At 46.7% G+C, this 20,578-nt stretch overlaps 1 protein-coding gene and 1 long non-coding RNA gene across 4 annotated transcripts in view; one reads left to right on the top strand and one right to left on the bottom strand.

Moving 5' to 3' along the window:
• Positions 1 to 20,578, bottom strand: part of LOC119969268 (5-hydroxytryptamine receptor 2A-like) — a 694,558-nt gene that overhangs the window by 95,554 nt on the left and 578,426 nt on the right. For all 3 annotated transcript variants that reach the window (XM_038802644.1, XM_038802645.1, XM_038802642.1), the window contains one exon: positions 3,003 to 3,203. In XM_038802644.1, the coding sequence (XP_038658572.1) occupies positions 3,003 to 3,203 (201 nt within the window). The remainder of the gene's footprint in view (positions 1 to 3,002; positions 3,204 to 20,578) is intronic.
• Positions 412 to 20,069, top strand: LOC119969269. Its single transcript, XR_005461323.1, has 3 exons — positions 412 to 501; positions 2,885 to 3,185; positions 18,578 to 20,069. It is a non-coding gene; the product is annotated as an uncharacterized LOC119969269 (long non-coding RNA).

Below are 20,578 nucleotides of genomic sequence, written 5' to 3'. Positions count from 1 at the left end.
GATCATGTGGAGTTTCTGAATTGAGATAATGTGGAGATTTTGGATTCAGACAATGTGGATTTTCTGGATTCAAATAATGTGGAGTTTCTGCATTGAGATAATGTGGAGTTTCTGTGTTGAGATAAAGTGGAGTTTTTGAATTGAGATAATGTGGATTTTCTAGATTGAGATGATGTGGAGCTTCTGGATTCAAATAATGTGGAATTTCTGAATTGAGATAATGTGGGGTTTCAGATTCGAGACAATGTGGATTCTCTGGATTCAGATAATGTGGAGTTTCTGAATTGAGATAATGTGGAGTATCTGGATTGAGATCAAGTGGATTTTCTGGATTGGTACGATGTGGAGTTTCTGGATTGAGAATGTCAAGTTTCTGAATTGAGACAATGTGAATACTCTAGATTGAGACATTGTGTATTTTCTGTATTCAAACAACGTGGAATTCCTGGATTGAGACAATGGGGTTTCTGGATTGAGATAATACGGTGTTTCTGGATTCAGGTAATATGGAGTTTCTGGACTGAGACATGTAAAATCTTGGGAAGAGGTTGGACACATTCAATTGCCTGTAAAGCACTTTTGGACATAATGTAGTTGCGAAAGGCGCTATATAAATGCAAGTCTCTCTTTTCTATAACTGTTAAAAAGGCCGCCAGCTTCCACAGCTGAGCTGTGTTTACTAGATATATTGTGGTAATTGAGCAGTGTAGGTTAACAGGTAAAACTATGGAAAAAATTAAATCAGACACTGAGCATGGAAAGAGCCAGGTTGCTGAAACGTTCGTCTGTGAACAAATGTACATATCTTGACCTTTTAACTGAGATTTCATTATGTGGAGATGGGCAGGAAATGGGGTGTTTTATAACATAAATAAATAGGTTTTCTATAAATTAGTAATTGATGATATTTGGATAACGCTGTACAATTAAACATGGCATCTCTTCTTCAAATGATACCATAGGATCTTTCACATCGAGGCCAGACAGAGGGTGAGATTCTCCAGTCCCCCAGCCTTGTGTTTCTCGGCAGCATGCTGTTCGCTGTTGGCAGGATTTTCTCTTCCGCCGCTTGTCAATGGAATTTCCCATTGAAGCCACCTATGCCGCCGGGAAACCCATGGACAGGGAGCATTACCAGTGGGAAAACAGAATCCCAGTAGCTGGAGAAATCCAGCTAGTCTTGGGTTAATATCTAAATTTAAAGGCACGTTTCCAACTGTGCAGCACTCCCTCAATATTGCACAGGAGTGTTAACTTTGATTTTTGTGCTGAAGTCCGGGAGTGGGACTTGAACCTGCAACCTACTGAGCCAGGGAGCACGAGTGCGAGTAACTGAGCTGCCTTGTTACCAATGAAAGTAGTCCAAATCTTCTGTATCATCAGAGCTGTGATGCATGTTGGGAGATGTGTGTCAGGAGCCTGCAGGAATCCTGACGCACACACACCATGTGGAAATTAACCTGGAAATTTCTCTCCACTAAAAACTTACATCTTTTGCAAAGATTTTACTTACCAATCCCAATATTGCTTTCTTAGGCACAGCATCAATCTTTGTCTGATTATGTTCCTGCGAAGCACCTTTGGACTTGTCACCATGCTAAAGACTATGGGTGTAATCTTCCAGCCACGTTGTGCCGGAAAAGCAGTTCACTGCGGTGCAGTATGGCTGTTGAAAGTCGGGAGACCCCGTTCCCGGGATCTACTCGGCTCGCAACGCCTCGCGAGATTCATTGCGACCTCGTGAGACGTTGCAAGGGGAATCCTGCCCACAATGGGCGGGATCAGATTTTGGAAAATCTGCATATTAGAGTGAGGCAGTAAGCTTCACTCTAATGTGCAGATTCCCAAGGTACCTGAGGATTTTGGTTTCAATCCCTTTGCCTTGGGGATCTCAGGCGAGTGCCGTTTGGTACTGGTCCCCACAAATGGGAACCAGACGGTACGGCACTCATGGGGTTCTCCAAGGGGATTGGAGGCTCCCAGCTGCATGCTGTTTGGCAGGATGCTGCCCTGGCACTGCTGGTGCCACCTGGGTACACTGGCAATGCCAGTCTGTCACCTTGACAGGACTAGCCTGGCACTCTGGCAGTGCTCAGATGGCAGGGGCAGTTCCAGGTTGGCATTGCCAAAGTGCCCAACTGACATTTTTTGCACATGTGTGGTTGGGCTGGGGTTGCCCACCGTGGTGTATGGGGGTGCAGGAGGAGTCAGAAAATTGTGGAAATTTTCACTCAAGGGCCTCCCCACCAATGTGGTATTGAGGTGGTGCTTTTTCAACGGGACATTAAACTGAGGAATCGGCTGCTGTCTTAGGAAGACCTGAAATGTTCCACCGCACTTTTTGAAAAGCAACAGGAGAGTTGCCTACATTTAGCCTTCAACCAACATTTCTACAGAAGATTAATCTTGTTTGTGGTAGTTTACAGTGTGTAAATTGGTTGCTGAGCTTCCTACATTACAATGGTGAATACCCATTAAAAAGTACTTCATTGGCTGTAAAGTGCTATGGGCTGTGTGAAAGATGCTGCAAGAATGCCAAAACACTTCTATTCTTTCACTCGCAGAGCGGTCAATTTCATCTCTCTGTTTGAGCTGGACACCAAAGCAATGACAGAGACGAAAGGGAAACGTGCTAACCCATCACACCAAACCTTCCTTTAGGGTAAAATGTTGATGAGTTTCTTCCTTTCCTTTTAGCTCTGTGTCTTCCAGTACTGGCTTATCTTTGAATATTATATAATGTCCCATCTTAAAATAGGCCGCTGTTTATATCTGCCTCTGTAGTACACCATTATCAAACTGATTACCATTCTCAAAGGCATAGTTAGTCTCATATTATCATCAAACTGCTTATTAACCATTGTCATATTTTTTTTCAAATTAGAGGCTGTAATTATTCTACATCATAGATTTCATTATTCAGGAAAGAGGAGGGGGCGAAGCGGAGACAAAAAAGACAGAATCATAATCTTGCACTGGGTAATGACATATTGTGCACTCACCGACAGATATTGTCCAAACAGCAATTATTTTCATGAACGCTTTAGTTCTTGAGTTGCAGCGACTGTGATGGATGGGATTCCGGATCGCAATGTACCGATCCAACGATATTGCGCACAAGTGCATGATGGATGCAGTTGAGAACAGCACATCAAAATAAATCCATATGGGACACAGTTTGGCAGGTAATGGCCAGATGTATCCTAAACAAAAGAGAAGTAGATCAGTGAATGATTAATACCTAACTGAATCTTCGATTTATTTTTGCTTTTGAATAATTACAGGCTTTAAATTATCTGATGCAAATATTTATGCTTTTTAAGTTGCAATGTGGTAATTAAAGAAAGGACCTGAGTTCAGAGCACAAACTTTGATTGAACCAAATATATCAAAATATCTTAAAATGAAAAAGAAATTCTGTCACTTGTCATATCTGGGATATAATATAAATATATCACCAGAGCCTCAGGGCATAACAGGGCACATTTTGTTTCTATGATTTGTAGATATCATGGTATATAAAAACTATGGAGTAAGTAGCATAATGCAGTGAAAAATGTTACAAATGTCCTGCCAGATGTGCTGTCATAGTTTGAATTGTGATTTAAATGGAATGACGGCCCTGGCTCATATTAAAAATGCCCTTAGATACTTGAAAAAAATATAACCACCTGCTCCTTTCCATTGATTGAGAGATAAGCTTGTTTGAAATTGACATGAGCACATTCTGTTCTTTCCATCTCAGAGACTGGACTATATTTTGGACAGCTGTGGTCTTTATGAATGCTTGGCTGAGCTTCAAGTATAAAGGAGTTTCAGCACAGCTGGTGTTCCCTTCATCTGAGGACAAATTGAAGTTTTATGAGGATGTAATAACAGATCGCGCCTTTAATGTGGTTTCTGTTTGTTCACATAGGCTAATAGCAGCGTAACAGCTTTAATGCATGGCTTTATTCACATGGCAGAATGCGTTTTCTTCTCGGTATTAATGATAATGTATTGTGTGGAGGCTTTTATTGGAGGGCGAGAGGTTTATTTTCCCCTCAAGTAATGTCAAATATTTTTGCATAGATATTGCATGGAATCTGAAGCCTGTACAAGGTGGATACTGACAAGTCGCCATGGGGGATACATAAGGATGCATGGAGAGGGCATGGGGTGGCAGATGTGTGGGTGAGAGGAGAGATGGATGAGCTTTAAAGGGTCTTTAAAAATGTTAGGTCTGGTGCAGCTGTCACTGAGAACTGAACTGGGCCTACGCACGCACACTTCCCCTGTACTAGTTCACAGTTCGCAAACTGCACTGCAAACCCAAACTCTGCAGGAAAAGAAAAGAATTCTGGGAAAAGTCGTACATCAATTGGGAGTGCAGTTTTGGACCTGCAATAGGGCAAAACATTCCCAAGAGGAAAATCCAGTCCACAGAGCACAAAAGAAAGCAGTTCTAATTAACGTAAGAACATAAGAACTAGGAGCAGGAATAGGCCATATGGCCCCTCGAGCCTGCTCCACCATTCAATGTGTTCATGGCTGATCTTTTGTGGACTCAGCTCCACTTTCTGGCCCGAATACCATAACCCTTAATCCCTTTATTCTTCAAAAAACTATCTATCTTTATCTTAAAAAAATTTCGTGAAGGAGCTTCAACTGCTTCACTGGGCAAGAAATTCCATGGATTCACAACACTTTGGGTAAAGAAGTTCCTCCTAAGATCAGTCCTAAATCTACTTCCCCTTATTTTGAGGCTATGCCCCCTAGTTCTGCTTTCACCCGCCAGTGGAAACAACCTGCCTACATCTATCACATCTATTCCCTTCATAATTTTATATGTTTCAATAAGATCCCCCCACCCCCCCCCCCCCACCCCCACATCCTTCTAAATTGCAATGAGTACAGTCCCAGTTTACTCAACCTCTCCTCGTAAACAAACCCCTTCAGCTCTGGGATTAACCTAGAGAATCTCCTCTGCACACCCTCCAGCGACAGTATGTCCTTTCTCAGGTAAGGAGACCAAAACTGAACACAATACTCCAGAGGTGGCCTCACTAACACCTTATACAATTGCAGAATAACCTCCCTAGTCTTAAATTCTATCCCTCTAGCAATGAAGGGCAAAACTCCACTTGCCCTCTTAATCACCTGTTGCACCTGTAAACAACTTTTTGCGACTCATGCACTAGCACACCCAGGTCTCTCTGCACAGCAGCATGTTTTAATATTTTATCTTTTAAATAATAATCCCTTTTACTGTTATTCCGACCAAAATGGATAACCTCACATTTGTCAACATTGTATTCCATCTGCCAGACCCTAGCCCATTCACTTAACCTATTCAAATCCCTCTGCAGACGTCCTGTATCCTCTGCACTTTTTGCTTTACCACTCATCTTAGTGTTGTCTGCAAACTTGGACACATTGCCCTTGGTCTCCAACTCCAAATCATCGATGTAAATTGTGAACAATTATGGCCCCAACACTGATCCTTGAGGGACACCACTAGCTACTGATTGCCAACCAGAGAAACACCCATTAACCCCCACTCTTTGCTTTCTATTAATTAACCAATCCTCTATCCATGCTACTATTTTACCCTTAATGCCATTCATCTATATCTTAAGCAGGAACCTTTTCTGTGGCACCTTGTCAAAAGCTTTCTGGAAATTCATATACCACATACATTGGCTCCCTGTTATCTACCGCACTGGTAATGTTCTCAAAAAATTCCACTAAATTAGTTAGGCACGACCTGCCCTTTATGAACCCATGCTGCATCTGCCCAATGGAACAATTTCCATCCAGATGCCTTGCTATTTCTTCCTTGATGATAGATTCCAGCATCTTTTCTACTACCAAAGTTCAGCTAACAGGCCTATAATTACCCACTTTCTGCCTACCTCCTTTTTTAAACAGTGGTGTCATGTTTGCTAATTTCTAATCCGCCGGGACCACCCCAGAGTCCAGGGAATTTAGGTAAATTATCACTAGTGTATTTGCAATTTCCCTAGCCATCTCTTTTAGCACTCTGGGATGCATTCCATCAGGGCCAGTAGACCTGTCTACCTTTATCCCCATTAGCCTGCCCATCACTACCTCCTTAGTGATAACAATCCTCTCAAGGTCCTCACCTGAGTGACCTTATTTCCATCAGTCACTGGCATGTTATTTGAAGACCGACCCAAAAAACGTGTTCAGTTCCTCAGCCATTTCCTCATCGCCCATTATTAAATCTCCCTTCTCATCCTCTAAAGGACCAATATTTACCTTAGCCACTGTTTTTTTGTTTTATATATTTGTAGAAGCTTTTACTATCTGTTTTTAGATTCTGAGCAAGTTTACTCTCATAATCTATCTTATTCTTCTTTTTAGCTTTTTTTGTAGCTTTCTGTTGCCCCCTAAAGATTTCCCAGTCCTCTAGTCTCCCACTAATCTTTGCTACTTTGTATGCTTTTTCCTTCAATTTGATAATCTCCCTTATTTCTTTGGACATCCACGGTCGATTTTCCCTCTTTCTACCATCCTTCCTTTTTGTTGGTATAAATCTTTGCTGAGCACTGTGAAAAATTGCTTGGAAGGTTCTCCACTGTTCCTCAACTGTTTCACCATAAAGTCTTTGCTCCCAGTCTACCGTAGCTAGCTCTTCTCTCATCCCATTGTAATCTCCTTTCTTTAAGCACAAAACACTAGTGTTTGATTTTACCTTCTCACCCTCCACCTGTATTTTAAATTGCACCATATTGTGATCGCTCCTTCCGAGAGGATCCCTAACTATGAGATCATTAATCAATCCTGTCTCATTACACATGACCAGATCTAGGACTGTTTGTTCCCTTGTAGGTTCCATTACATACTGTTCTAGGAAACTGTCGTGGATACATTCCATAAATTCCTCCTCAAGGCTGCCTTGACCGACCTGGTTAAACCAATTGACATGTAGATTAAAATCCCCCATGATAACTGCTGTAACATTTCTACATGCATCCGTTATTTCTTTGTTTATTGCCTGCCCCACCATAACGTTACTATTTGGTGGCCTATAGATTACTCCTATCAGTGACTTTTTCACCTTACTATTCCCGATTTCCACCCAAATGGATTCAACATTATCCTCCACAGCACTAATGCCATCCCTTACTATTGCCCGGATGTCATCCTTAAATAACAGAGCTACACCACCTCCCTTACCATCCACTCTATCCTTCCGTATAGTTCGATACCCTTGGATATTTAACTCCCAGTCGTGACTATCCTTTAACCATATTTCAGTAATGGCCACTAAATCACAGTCATTCAGGATGATTTGCACCATCAACTCATTTACCTTATTCCGAATACTACGAGCATTCAGGTAACAGCTTTAATGCACGGCTTTATTCATATTAACCTTTCTGAAACATTGGCTTTTCCACACCTGGATTATTGTGCCCACTTCTGGGCATCACATGTTTGAAAGGATGTGACAGCATCAGAGAGGGTGAAGAAAAGATTTACAAGAATAGTTCCACGAATGAGGAACTTCACTTACGAGCTCAGCTGAAAGAAGCTGAGGCTATTCTCCTTAAAGAAAAGTGGTTTGAGAGATGATTTGATGGGAGGCGTTCAAAATAATGAGGGGTCTGGGTACAGTAGGTAGGAGGTAACCTCTGCCATTGGTGGAAGGATTTGTAGTGATATCATGGTTATGTTATAATTCACCGACTGACCACTAGGAGTCTCATTAGTATAGAAGTGAATGTTAGAGCCAGGTGACCTCAGATTGACTACCGAGCTGGGGAGAGAGGTTGCTTGTGCATGTCAATACTGTTATTTATCTGTTGTTCTATATATATATATTTGATCCACAATTAATGCAAATAAATCATTTATAGCTTTAACTACAAGTGTTCTTGTAATATAAATCAGGCCATCCGACAAGAACATTACTTGATACCAGGCCTTGATGGTAGGCTGGATTTTTTTTTTTTATAAGTGTTTTTTATTGGGTTTTCGAACATAGTACATTTACAGGTGTACACAAAAAAGAAAGAAAAAACTGAGAAGATAGTATCCACGTGATAAATAAAGCCACGCCATATAGTTCGCAAAATCACGTGATTAACAAGTAAAGAAAAACATGGTGTGGAGGGGGGGCTGGGGAAGTGTATATCCATCGAGGTACTAGGGAGACAATTACAGTATATGCCTGTCGTGTGTATTCTTACATTTTATACATTATTTTTCCAAAACAAAGCGAGTGCACACAACACCAGTAATACAAAAATGGATCTGGGTGTGGGGGGTGCGTGCCTGGGTGGCGCCCTGATGTTGCTTGCTTCTCCCGGTTGATTTTCGCTGTTGTTGTTGTTGTGCATTTGCCTTCGCTTCGGCCGTTCGTCGTTTATTCCTCCTGTACTTTCTTACTCTCTGTTACTGTTTTTGCCATGGTCGTTGTCGTTTCCTGTGCTCTCCCCTTGCACTGCTCAAACCCCTCCCCCCCCCCCCCCCCCCCCAGTCTTTCCCTCCTTCCTTCTTTTTTCTCATGCTTTGGCTACTTTCCCCTGGCTCTTGGCTACTTGATTATTCATCAGTCTGTTTGTTGGCCACAAACAGGTCCTGGAACAGTTGGGTGAATGGCTCCCATGCTGTGCAGAAGCTGTCGTCCGACCCTTGGATGGCGAATTTGATTTTGTTCATTTGGAATGATTCTGATAGGTCGGACAGCCAGTCTGCTGCTTTGGGTGGTGCTGCTGACCACCAGCAGAACTGGATTCTACGGCGGGTGATCAGGGAGGCAAAGGCAAGGCGACCCCCTCCTCCCCATGAATAGTTCTGGCTGGTCTGATACCCCGAAGACTGCCACTTACGGGCACTGGATCCACCCTCATCCACACCACTTTGGACATTGCCTCAAAGAAGGCTGTCCAGAACCCAGCAAGTCTGGGGCAAGACCAGAACATGTGGGCGTGGTTAGCCGGGCCCCCTTCGCACCGTTCACATCTGTCCTCCACCTCCGGGAAGAAAGTACTCATTCGGGTTCTTGTTAAGTGGGCTCTATGTACCACCTTTAGTTGCGTTATGTTGAGTCTTGCATACGTGGAGGTGGAGCTGACCCTATGCGTGCTTCACTCCAGAGTCCCTACCCTATTTTGAGCCCCAGGCCTTCCTCCCATTTCTTCCTCGTTGCGTATATATGGTGTCAGTCCTCTCTACCAGTCGTTCGTACAGGTCGCTACAGCTTCCTTTACCAAGGATGTTTGCGTCAAGTAACTCCTCCATTAGTGTCTGTTGTGGGTATTTCCTTGTCCCCTTCCACAGGAAGTTTTTAAGCTGCAAGTACCTTCGTTCATTTTCCCTAGCTAGCTGAAATTTCTCCGTCAGTTCGTCCAGTGCTGTGACCCTGCCGTTGATGTATAGGTCCCTGACTGTCAGTGTCCCCCCCATCCTGTCTCTGCTTTTAAAGGTGGCGTCAATGAGTGCTGGTAAGAACCTATAGTTGTTGCAGATGGGAGCTTTGTCTGACATTTTGGTCAGGCCGAATTTCTGCCCTAGTTGGTTCCAGGTCTGGAGGGTTGCTACCATCACTGGGCTGCTGGAATGTTTTTTGGGTGAGGATGGGAGTGCTGCCATGGCGAGGGCCCGAAGCGAGGTCCCCCTGCAGGAAGCCTCCTCTGCGCTCACCCACTCGGCTTCTGGCTCCTTGATCCATCCCCTTACTCATTCAGCTGTCACCGCCCAGTGGTAGGATTGTAAGTTTGGGATGGCTAGCCCTCCCCTGGACTTTTGTTTTCTATAGGACCTTCTTTGATATCCGAGCATTCTCTCCCCCCCCCCCCCCCCCCCCCCCCCCTCCCCATACGAACGCCATGATTAGTTTGTCTAGTGATTTGAAAAAAGCCTTGGGGACATAGATCAGGATGGATCTAAGTAGGAAGAGGTACCTGGGTAATACGTTCATTTTGATCGTCTGGACTCTCCCGCGAGGGAGAGTGGGAGTGTGTTCCATCTTGGCAGGTCCTTTTTGACTTCCTCTGTCAGACTGGTCAGGTTCCATTTGTGGATCCCCATCCAGTCATGGGCTATTTGGATCCCCAGGTCGCAAATTTGTGTCGGGCTTGTACCAACGACAGTCCCACCAGTGCTGCCCCTCCCCCTTGTGGATACACCGGGAAGATCTCGCTTTTGCTCCTGTTGAATTTGTAGCCTGAGGAGGCACCAAACTTTTTCAGGAGTACGATGATTCCTTCCATGCTGCTTTGTGGGTCCGAGATGTAGGAGCAGGTTATCTGCATAGAGCGAGGCTGCCTCTGCCTCACCTTTGGATCCCCTTCCAATGTTTTGCTGCTCTGAGAGCAATTGCTAGTGATTCGATCGCTTGAGCAAACAGCAGTGGGGACAGTGGGCAACTCTGCCTGGTGCCCATGTACAGCTGGAAGTACTGGGAGTTGGTGTTGTTTGTCCGTATGCTCGCCATGGGGCCTCTATGAGGTACTTCCACTCGACTCTTCGAAGGTCTTTTCTGCGTCCAGGGAGACGATCACCTCTGGTGTTCTCATCCCGGATGGGGTCATTATCACGTTCATCGATGTTAGCTGTCTACCTTTGACAAAGTCCGTCTGGTCTTCTGTGACCACCTCTGGAACGCAGTCCTCCAGCCTTTTGGCTAGGATTTTGGCCAGTATTTTGGCTTCTGAGTTTAGTAGTGAGATGGGTCTGTATTACCCACATTCCATTGGGTCTTTGTCTTTCTTAGGTATCAGCGAGATTGAGACCTGTGCTAACGTGGGTGGCAGTGTGCCCCTAGCCAGTGAATCTGTGAACATCTCCCACAGGTGCGGGGCCAGTGCTGTCACAAATCTTTTATAGAAGTCCGCCGGGAACCTGCCTGCATGGGGCTAATACTCTCCATGATCTCTCACAGTTCTAGTAGTGCTTCCAAACCCCCTTTTCTGTCCTCTCCCATGACTGGCATGTCCAGTCCATTGAGGCACCGTTTCACCCCCAATTCCCCTGCTAGAGGTTCCGAGGAGTACAGCCCTTGGCAGAAAGTCTCAAAGGTTTTGTTGACCTTTTCTGAGTCTGTTTCTAATGTGCCTCTGTTGTCCCTGATTTATGCAATTTCTCTAGTGGCTGCCTGCTTTCTCAGCTGGTGTGCCAGCAGGCGGCTGGCTTTATCTCCGTGTTCGTATAGGGTCCCCCGTGCCTGGCAGAGTTGGTGCACTGCTTTCCTGGTGGAGAGCAGGTTAAAGTTCATTTGGAGCTTTTTCCTCTCCGCCAGGAGTATTTACGGTCTACCTCCAGTATGGAGTCGACCAGCTGCTGTCTAGCCTCCCTTTCCTCCCTATCTTTTTGCGCTTTGAAAGCGCTAATTTCCCCTCTAATCACAGCCTTTAGCGCCTCCCAAAACGTGAAGGGTGAGTGCTCCCAGTTTTGGTTCTTCTCTGTATACTCCGCTATGCCTATAATACCCTTTCGCTGAAAGGCTTGTCAGCTAGTAGGGCAGTGACCAACCTCCATGTGGGACATTGGGCCCTGCTGGTTCCAACCTCACATCCATATAATATGGAGCGTGGTCGGAGGTTACAATTGCGGAGTATTCCGTTTTGATCAGCCCTGGAAAGACCGTTTTCCCCACCACAAAGAAGTCAATCCTGCTATATACGTTGTTTGCTGGGGAGAAGAAGGAGAACTCCTTATTCCCTGGGTGGGTGAACCTCCAAGGGTCCACTGCCCCATCTACTCCACAAAACGACCAAGTTCCTTTGCCATGTTTGAGGTCTTCCCTGTTTTGGGGTTGGACCTGTCTGTCCTTCGGTCCTGGACACAGTTAAAGTCCCCTCCCATGATTAGTCGGTGCGTCGCTATGTTGGGGATTTCCACCATGGGTCTATAACCATCTTTGTCGCCTTAAACATCGTCCTCTTGCTGATCAGTACTGCCACCCCCCTGGCACTCATCCTGTAGCAGGAATGGTAGGTCTGTCCCACCCAGCCCTTTCTTACCCGCAGTCGGTCCTGCTCTCTCAGGTACGTTTCTCGGCTTTCATATTTCTTAGGTGGCTGAAGACTCTGGATCTTTTCACTGGGCTGTTGAGTCCCCTTACGTCCCAGGTGACTACCCTGGTGGGGGGCTTCTATCCCCCGCTCCTGTGGGATTAATCATACTGACCAGATGGACGTCCCCCTGCACTCAGGGGTTTCCCTTTGTTAGGGGGCCATCTAAGATGGTTACTGTCACTGCTCTCCCCATGTGGTCGGGTCCCTGCGCTCTGGGATTTCCCTTTGTCCAGAGGGCATCCAACATGGGCGCCAGCAGTGCGTCGCCATTTGGATCTGCCCTGCACTCCGAGGCCTCCCTTTGTCTGGGCGACACCCAGGGCAGCAGGGTAGCATGGTGATTAGCATAAATGCTTTACAGCTCCAGGGTCCCAGGTTCGATTCCCAGCTGGGTCACTGTCTGTGTGGAGTCTGCACGTCCTCCCCCTGTGTGTGTGGGTTTCCTCCGGGTGCTCCGGTTTCCTCCCACAGTCCAAAGATGTGCGGGTTAGGTGGATTGGCCATGCTAAATTGCCCGTAGTGTCCTAATAAAAGTAAGGTTAAGGGGGGGGGGTTGTTGGGTTACAGGTATAGGGTGGATACGTGGGTTTGAGTAGGGTGATCATTGCTCGGCACAACACTGAGGGCCGAAGGGCCTGTTCTGTGCTGTACTGTTCTATGTTCTATGTTCTCTATGTTCTAACATGGCCGCCCACTGTGCATTCACCACGTGGGTAGGCCCCTGCAGCCCGGGGTCTCCATTTGCCCAGAGACCGTACTGAGTGGTTGCTTGCAGTGCTTCCTTGCTCCGGGCCCCTGGTTGTGGCCCTTTGTAGCCTTATTGCTTTTCTCGTTCGAGTCATATTTTTCCTTCCCTCCCTGTGCCTCCCTCCGATCCCTCGCTTCCCCCCTTATCCCCTCTCCCAATTTCCCCTCTTTTGTCCCTCTTTCCGCCGCTCATATCCCCGTTTGCTGCCCGACCTTGTTGTGTGGTCTCCCACCCCCCCAACCCCCCCCACCTAGCGGCATCCCTCCTGTTGAGGGCGCGCCGCGTCCCTGCTCTGCTGCATACCCCTGTGCTAGCTTTCCTGCTAGTGCGGTGAGCCCCCTGCCGGGAGTTACTGTCTTGCTTCTCCCTCGCCCATTCTCTATGGTTACTGCCCGTTCTTTCCCCTGTCTGATCCGGCACTCCTCTCGCTTGCCACTTTGCTTTCCCTTCTCTGCTGTGCTGGTTCTTTCATACAAGGCTATGGTTTCCCACCTGAAGCGGTCCTTTGGGTAGTGGTTTGCCTTTTGTTGTTCAGGGTGTGTTTTGTGGGGGGGCGGGGAGGCGAGGTGTTGCCTCAACCCCCCCTCATCGGCCCGTCGGCGTGCTGTCGCTCCTTGCCAAGGGCACCTTATTTCTTCCCCTGCTGTCCGTGTTCCATCCCGCATTCCTCGACAAACTTGTTTACCTCAGCCGGGGCTGCGAAGAGATATTCTTTGCCTTGATGTATGACCCAGAGCTTCGCTGGGTACAGCATACCAAAGCGTACGCCGTTCTTCTAAAGGGCTGCCTTTGCCTGTTAAACTCAGCCTGTTTCCTGGCCAGGTCCACCCCAATGTCTTGGTATATACTAATACCATGTCCTTTCCATTGGCAGTTCTTCGTCTGTCTGGCCCAGCGCAGGATTCTTTCCCGGTCTTGGTACTGATGCAGTTTGGCTGTTACTGCCCTCAGTTGTTCCCTGGCTTTGGGTTTCGGGTGCAGCGGCCGGTGTGCCCTGTCCATTTCTGGTGGGTTGGGGAAAGTTTCCCTCCCCACTAAGTTGCCCAGCATCTCGGCCATGTATACCATGCGGTCCCTGCCTCCGGTAGGTCCACAATCCGTATGTTTTGCCTTCTCGAGCGGTTCTCTTGATCTTCCACTTTGCCCTTCAGACTCCACTGCGTCGTGACCAACCTCGCTACCTCTTTTTCCAGTGTCACGATCCGATTGCTCTGGTCAGTTGCTCTTTGATAGTCGCCTCTTGGGCTTCCAGTCTCTTTTCTGCTCTGCTCAGGGCAAGCTGTATTTGAGCCAGGGTCTTGGTCACCGATGCCTTCACCGTGGCCTCAATGTATGCTTTTACCTCCACTTTTATCTCCTGCTGGTGCTCCCTCAGCGCCTTGGGGAACGATGCCTTCCAATCCCCCCCTCCCGATACAGGGGGAATTTGCTCCTGCTTGGCCTGCTCTTTTAGTTTCGGTGAAAATTCCGCTCCGCCGCCTCGTGCACCGGTTGGCCCGTCCGAGTGTGTTCGCCCCGGCCCTTTCTGCTCCTGGTGTCTGTTCTGCCTCTAGCTTGGTTTCCTTCAGGCATTTTCGCTTCTGATCCCTCACTTTCTTTCTTCCTCAGTTCTATTAAGTTTGGGGAATGGATTGCTGCATCTTTTTAGCGAATTATGTTAGTAAGTGGCTGCTTTTCGGGTCCACGGGAGGAGAGCCACTTGCGTGCGACTGCTAAGCATGTAGTCATCACTGGAATCGGCTGGATGGTATTAAACATTGAGAAAAAAATACTATCAACCTGCCACGAGGTGGACAGAGATTCGAAGATTTTGCAGACTGCCAGTATTAACAACATGGAGCCACCAATGAGTCTCAGATTTCATGGTAATGTGGACAGCAACTGGCGTGTGTTTAATCAACAATTTAATCTGTTTCTTGCTGCAGTAAATTTAGGAGATCAGTCAGATTTGTTTAAGGTAGCGATGCTCTTAACAGCGGCGAGGCCCAAAGCAATTGTTATGTTAAATACGTTTAAATTTGCAAACGATGAAGACAGTAAAAATTTTAATGAAGTAATTCGAAGATTGATGCACATTGCATCCGCAGAAAGAATGAAATTTATGAAAGCTATGGGTTAGATTCTTTGATTTTGGGGCTATTTCCGGAGGAAGTGTCCAGTTCTACGATGAACAAAATGGGCAAGGCCCCAGCACCGACCCTCTGACTGGTGAGGGGCTAGAAGCCACGCCACGTAAAACACACAACTTTCACAAAATAAAGGGTCGGAGAATTTCCGGGTCTGTGGCCACACATGCGCATGCCGATGACCTGCAGCGGTCGTGCTGTACAACATGAGGCCGGCCACGCACAGACCCGACCTGTCAGATAGTGCCCCCCCCCCCCCCCCCCCCCCCCCGGACACCCTCCCACCCGTCCCCCCAGCCCTCACCGAAGACCCCCGTCCAGCGGCACAGCACCCGCCCGCCCCCCCAACTGTGGCAGTGCTGGACACAGTCCTCAGACGCCCGCCAGGTTCACGAAAACTGAGAGCACAAGTGAACCTGGCCGTCATGAACTCAGCCCATCGGGGACAGAGCATCAGGGGAGGGCCTTCAGGTAACGTCCTGAGGCCACCCCAATGGCGTGCGGCACACTCCCCAATGACACGGATTTGGAGGGGCGGAGAATACGGAAACAAGCGCAGCCCCCGATTTGGTTGTAAAAAGGGATTCTCCACCCGATCGCCGATTACGAAATCAGCATCGGCAAGTGGAGAATCCCACCCTATGTATTTAGATCACGTTTACAGAAGAGTCATTTCTGTCTCATTAGTATATAAGTGAACTTTAGAGTCAGATGACCTCAGACTGCCTGGAGAGCTGGAAGAGAGAGGTTGCTTGTGCAAGTTAATACTATTATTCATCTGTTAGAACATAGAACATAGAACAGTACAGAACAGGCCCTTCGGCCCTCGATCTTGTGCCGAGCAATGATCACCCTACTTAAACCCACGTAACCCGTATACCCGTAACCCAACAATCCCCCCATTAACCTTACACTACGGGCAATTTAGCATGGCCAATCCACCTAACCCGCACATCTTTGGACTGTGGGAGGAAACCGGAGCACCCGGAGGAAACCCACGCACACACGGGGAGGACGTGCTGACTCCACACAGACAGTGACCCAGCTGGGAATCGAACCTGGGACCCTGGAGCTGTGAAGCATTGATGCTAACCACCATGCTACCGTGAGGCCTGTTGTTTTGTATATATTTGATCCATAGTTTATGTTAATAAATCATTTATAGACTTAGCTACACATGGTCTTATAATATAAATCAGGCCATCCGACAAGAACATTACAGGCCTGAGAACTAGAAGACACTGAATTAAATGGTATATGACAAAAGAAACAAAGGCAACACGAGGAAAATCTTTTTCATGCAGTGAGTGATTAGAATCTGGAATGTGCTGCTTGAGAGTGTGGTTGAAGTTGATTCAGTCATGGCTTTCAAAGTGGAATTGTCATTATCTGTGGAGGAAAAAGTTGAAGGGTTTCAGGTAAAGGGAGTTTTGCAGATACAAAACAGACGCAATGGGTCAAGTGGCCTCCCTCTGCACTGCCATTACTGTATTTTTAAGCTGCACACACCAAGATCCCACAAGCAACAGATGGCCAGATACTCTGCTTTATACATGGGATAAATATTGGCTAGGATACCTGGGGCGAGGTCTTGTGGCGCTGTGGGTAGCATCCTGCTTCTGAGCCAGAAACTCCAGGTACGAATCCCACCACAGGACTTGATGGTCAAGGAAGGTGCGTTCATAACACGGCCAAACAGGTTCAGTGTCAACCTTCCCACACACCATTGGTTGGCGGTAAAAGAGGGAGAAACTCCAGGTCAGCCACACTTGTTATAGAGTGGTGTCCCTCAAGCTATACAAGCCTCTGGAGCCAGACTAATCATCTGTTCCAGGAATAATCAAGTATGGAAACAGACAAGCGTCTGCCTGAGTGCACCACTAGGTTTAGGAAGAGATTTGAAATATTGGAGATGGGGGCGAGAGTGCAGGAAAAGTCCCCTGCACTTTTCCAAATACTGACATAGGATCTGTCACATCTACCCGTGAGGCAAAATTTAACATTTCACCCGAAGATCAGGACAGCGCTACCTCCGTGCTTCACTGGATTATTGTTCTAGTTTACATGCTGAAGTCTCTTCATTTACATTAATTCCTTCTGCCCCAAATATTGTTTTTTTCAAGTGCCTACAGATCATCTGCTTATTTCTGGGCGTCCTCGATTTTCATTTTACGTTTTCAGTATTGACTGTTTGACCTTTTTATCTCCATAAATGTAAATAATTGGCAATTGGCTGAAGACGAAAGAAACTGGCCCCACCTTCCAAGTTTAAAGAAACTGGCCCTATTTTCCACCTTTTTAAAAGGATTTACAAACCAATTATGCGCAATATTTTTGGGGCAGCACGGTGGCGCAGCGGTTAGCACTGCTACCTCACTACACCGAGATCCCAGGTTCGATCCCGGCTCTGGGTCACTGTCTGTGTGGAATTTGCAAATTCTCCCCGTGTTTGCGTGGTTTTGCCCCACAACCCAAAGATGTGCAGGGTAGGTGGATTGGCCACACTAAATTGCCCCTTAATTGGAAAAAATGAATTGGGTAGTCTAAATGTAAAACAAAATATCCTCAATATTTTTTACAGAAACAAAGGAGCTTCGCTCTTCTTCTGGCGCAGGCTGTGTATTGTACCAGTGTGGAAGCAATGCCGGCAGCATTATAGACTGGAAGGCATGTCCCTGTGGGAGCCAATTTGCGACAATCATAGTTCTGCCCCGGATGCGAGGTTCTGGGGGTGGGGCAGCAGTTGACGATCGAATACTTTGGGGATTTAATTGTTGGAGGCTGGCGAACCATGTCCACATGTTTTGGGTGTGTCCAAGGTTGAGGGGGTTTTGGGTGGGATTTGCAGATATAATATCAAAGGATTTGGGGGTAACGGTAGCTCTGAGTCCGGAGGTGGCAGTATTTGGAGTGGCGGAGGATCCGGGAGTGCAGGTGGGGAGAGAGGCCTTTGCCTCCCTGATAGCCTGGAGACAGATTTTGTTGTGCTGGCGAGATGGGAGCCGCAGGGGTATGGGTGAGTGATTTGGCGGGGTTCCTGCACTTAGATAAAACCAAGTTCGCCATTGTGTTGGGGGGGGGGGGGGAAAGAGGGGGGGCAGAGGAGGGGATCACCTCGAAGTGGAACCTATTCATCGACTTCTTTAAGGAGCCTTGAGTCATTAGCGGGGGTGGTCTCTCTTTTTGTTTAGGCTTGAGAGGGACTGGGGAAAAAGTTAAAAGAAGGTGAGCAGGCGCGGTGTGGCAGCAGGAAGAGTGGGGGGAGGGATGTCAGAGGGTGCGTAGGGATGTGATGTACCATCAATTGAACGTGAGACGAGTTGCTGTATGAAAGTATGGCTTTAATCAGCTAGATGTTAGCCCTGCGGTCGACTACAGTAAATGGACGACTGCCGGGAGTGCTGGGTATTTATACCCCGCCCTGGAGGCGGGGTTAACTCAGCCTCTCGACCAATCGGGGAGCCGTCACATGACTGGTCTCAACCAATCGGTCGAGAAGCACATGACCGACCAGGGCCAATGATAAGCCGGTGTTCTGCACCAATGGCAGGCAGCTATGTTAATCATACCACCACAGGATTTTTTGGCTGTTTGCTGTTGCCGCGGTTGGCTTTTGTGTTTTTCTTCTTAATTATGTATATATTTGAAAATGCCTCCAATAAAATGTTTTTCAGGAAAAAAAAAGAAACAATGTGCAGGGTTACGAGCAGAAGGCAGAATGGCACTCAGTGAAATGCTTATTCGGAGAACTGGTGCATACACGATGGGCCGAATAGCCTCCTTCTGAGTTGCAACAATTCAGTGATTCAGTGACTGGAGCTTGTGATCTGAGAGCACTTTAGCTGCAGTCTGAGAATCAAAGCTTGGTTCCAAATGATCTGAAGTCCTGCATCGGAACATTTCACATTTTATTTGTAGCTTACTTAATGCTAGCAGAGAGATTTGTTTACATCAACTCTTTATTAATGTTACAATGGAACCGCTTAGCATGATCATCGATCTGGCAGGATATTCTGGCTCTGCTGGCTCTTCAACGCTCACACTGCAGTACAAGAAAATCAACTGCAATAACACAAAATGCTGGAAAATCTCAGCAGTTCTGACAACATCTGTGGAGAGAGAACAAAGCTAATGTTTCGAGTGCAGGTGACTCTTCATCAGAGCTAGAGATAACTGGAAATGGAATGTGATTCATGTTGTAGTAGGGGGGGGGGGGGCATGGAGGGGAGGATAGTGGGGATTGGATAAAGGGCCAGCGATAGGTGGAGGCTGGGTAGAGATTGACAAAGATGTTGTGGACAAAAAGACAAAGAGAATGTAAATGGTGGCCACCATGGCTAAGAAGGGTGCTGATAGTGGCACATGCAGAGTTCAGAATGTGTTAATGGCAGGACAAAGGAAAACAGTGTCAAAGGATAACCTGAAACAGATGGCCTAAAGGGGTAGGGTGGAGGAAGGGGAGACGGTGGTAAGGGAAAAACAAGATGGGAGCGATATAAAAAGGGGGGGTGGAAAAATTAATCAGTGGAAGAAATGAAAATAAACTGAGAGAAATAAAAATGAATTGAAGGTGGAGGAGAGAATTTACAGTCTGAAGTTGTTGAACTCATTGTTGAGTTTGTAACCTGCCTAATCAGAAGGTGAGGTACCAATCCTCCAGTTTGCATTTGAAACGTGATGGTGAAAGAGTTTGGCATTGTCATGCTGATCAATTACTTGCTGCATGAAGTGAGTTTAAAGAAACTTCTCACAGGGTATTACTCTTGGAAATTTGAGAGAGCAATACATTGGAACAGAGACCAGAGACAATGACAAGTTCAGATCCTGTTTGGGAGGACTTCCAAAGCCAGATACTGAAATAACTACTCATGAAGTACCATCTACAGAAAGGAATGAGGACACATCCAAAGTATGTCGGAGCCAAGTTCAAGAATGCCAAATTCTATCAAAAAGGATAGGCATCCACCGTAGAGACTGTCTTATTGAATTGTATATATGTATAGAAATAATACATAAGGGGATCTGTTGTATCAATGCTAATTCCTGCATATGTTATGTGTCACATGATGTGTAGTGACGTCAGCAGAGTGCGCGGGCTTTGGATAGATCACCATCTTTAATTGTATGAGCACACGCTTAATAAACCTCTCATTGTGGTTTACAAGGTTCCAGAGTCTAGGCACCTTCGTACCTTTTCTTTTTGTGGCAACAAAGAAAATATAACAACCCTCCACTTGCTCCCATTTAATTGCTCCCATCAGGGCCGAAAGATCCTGCTCATTTAATAAGCCGCCTGCTTGTTGAGTCCACTGAGGGCACCCGTACCGGCTCATTTGGAAATTATATCAGGTGGGCCTGATTTCCAACTGTCACCTGCTTTTCAGGCAAGAAGTGGGCAGCTGGCAGTTGAAAATTGTCCCCAACAGCTTTGTTTGAAGAGCTAGCATTGGGAACGATGCACTAGGCTAAATGGCCTCTTCCTGTGTTGTAATCTGTATGATGAAAGGAAAGCAGGTGATTTGGTGTTACCTTTCTGTTGCCTTTCTGTTGCCCTCATAGACATAGGGCACGATCTTCTGGCCTCGTTACACTCGCGCTCAAGCGTAACAAGGCCGGTCAATAGCGAGAGAGGCCAAAAACAGGAACCGCACCAGGCGCCAAACAGTTTGCGATGC

This window comes from Scyliorhinus canicula, chromosome 7, assembly GCF_902713615.1.
Source record: "Scyliorhinus canicula chromosome 7, sScyCan1.1, whole genome shotgun sequence".
In the NCBI taxonomy this organism is placed as follows: Eukaryota; Metazoa; Chordata; class Chondrichthyes; order Carcharhiniformes; family Scyliorhinidae; genus Scyliorhinus; species Scyliorhinus canicula.
Note: the sequence above shows the minus strand (reverse complement) of the source record. Positions and strands in the feature narration are given on the sequence as shown.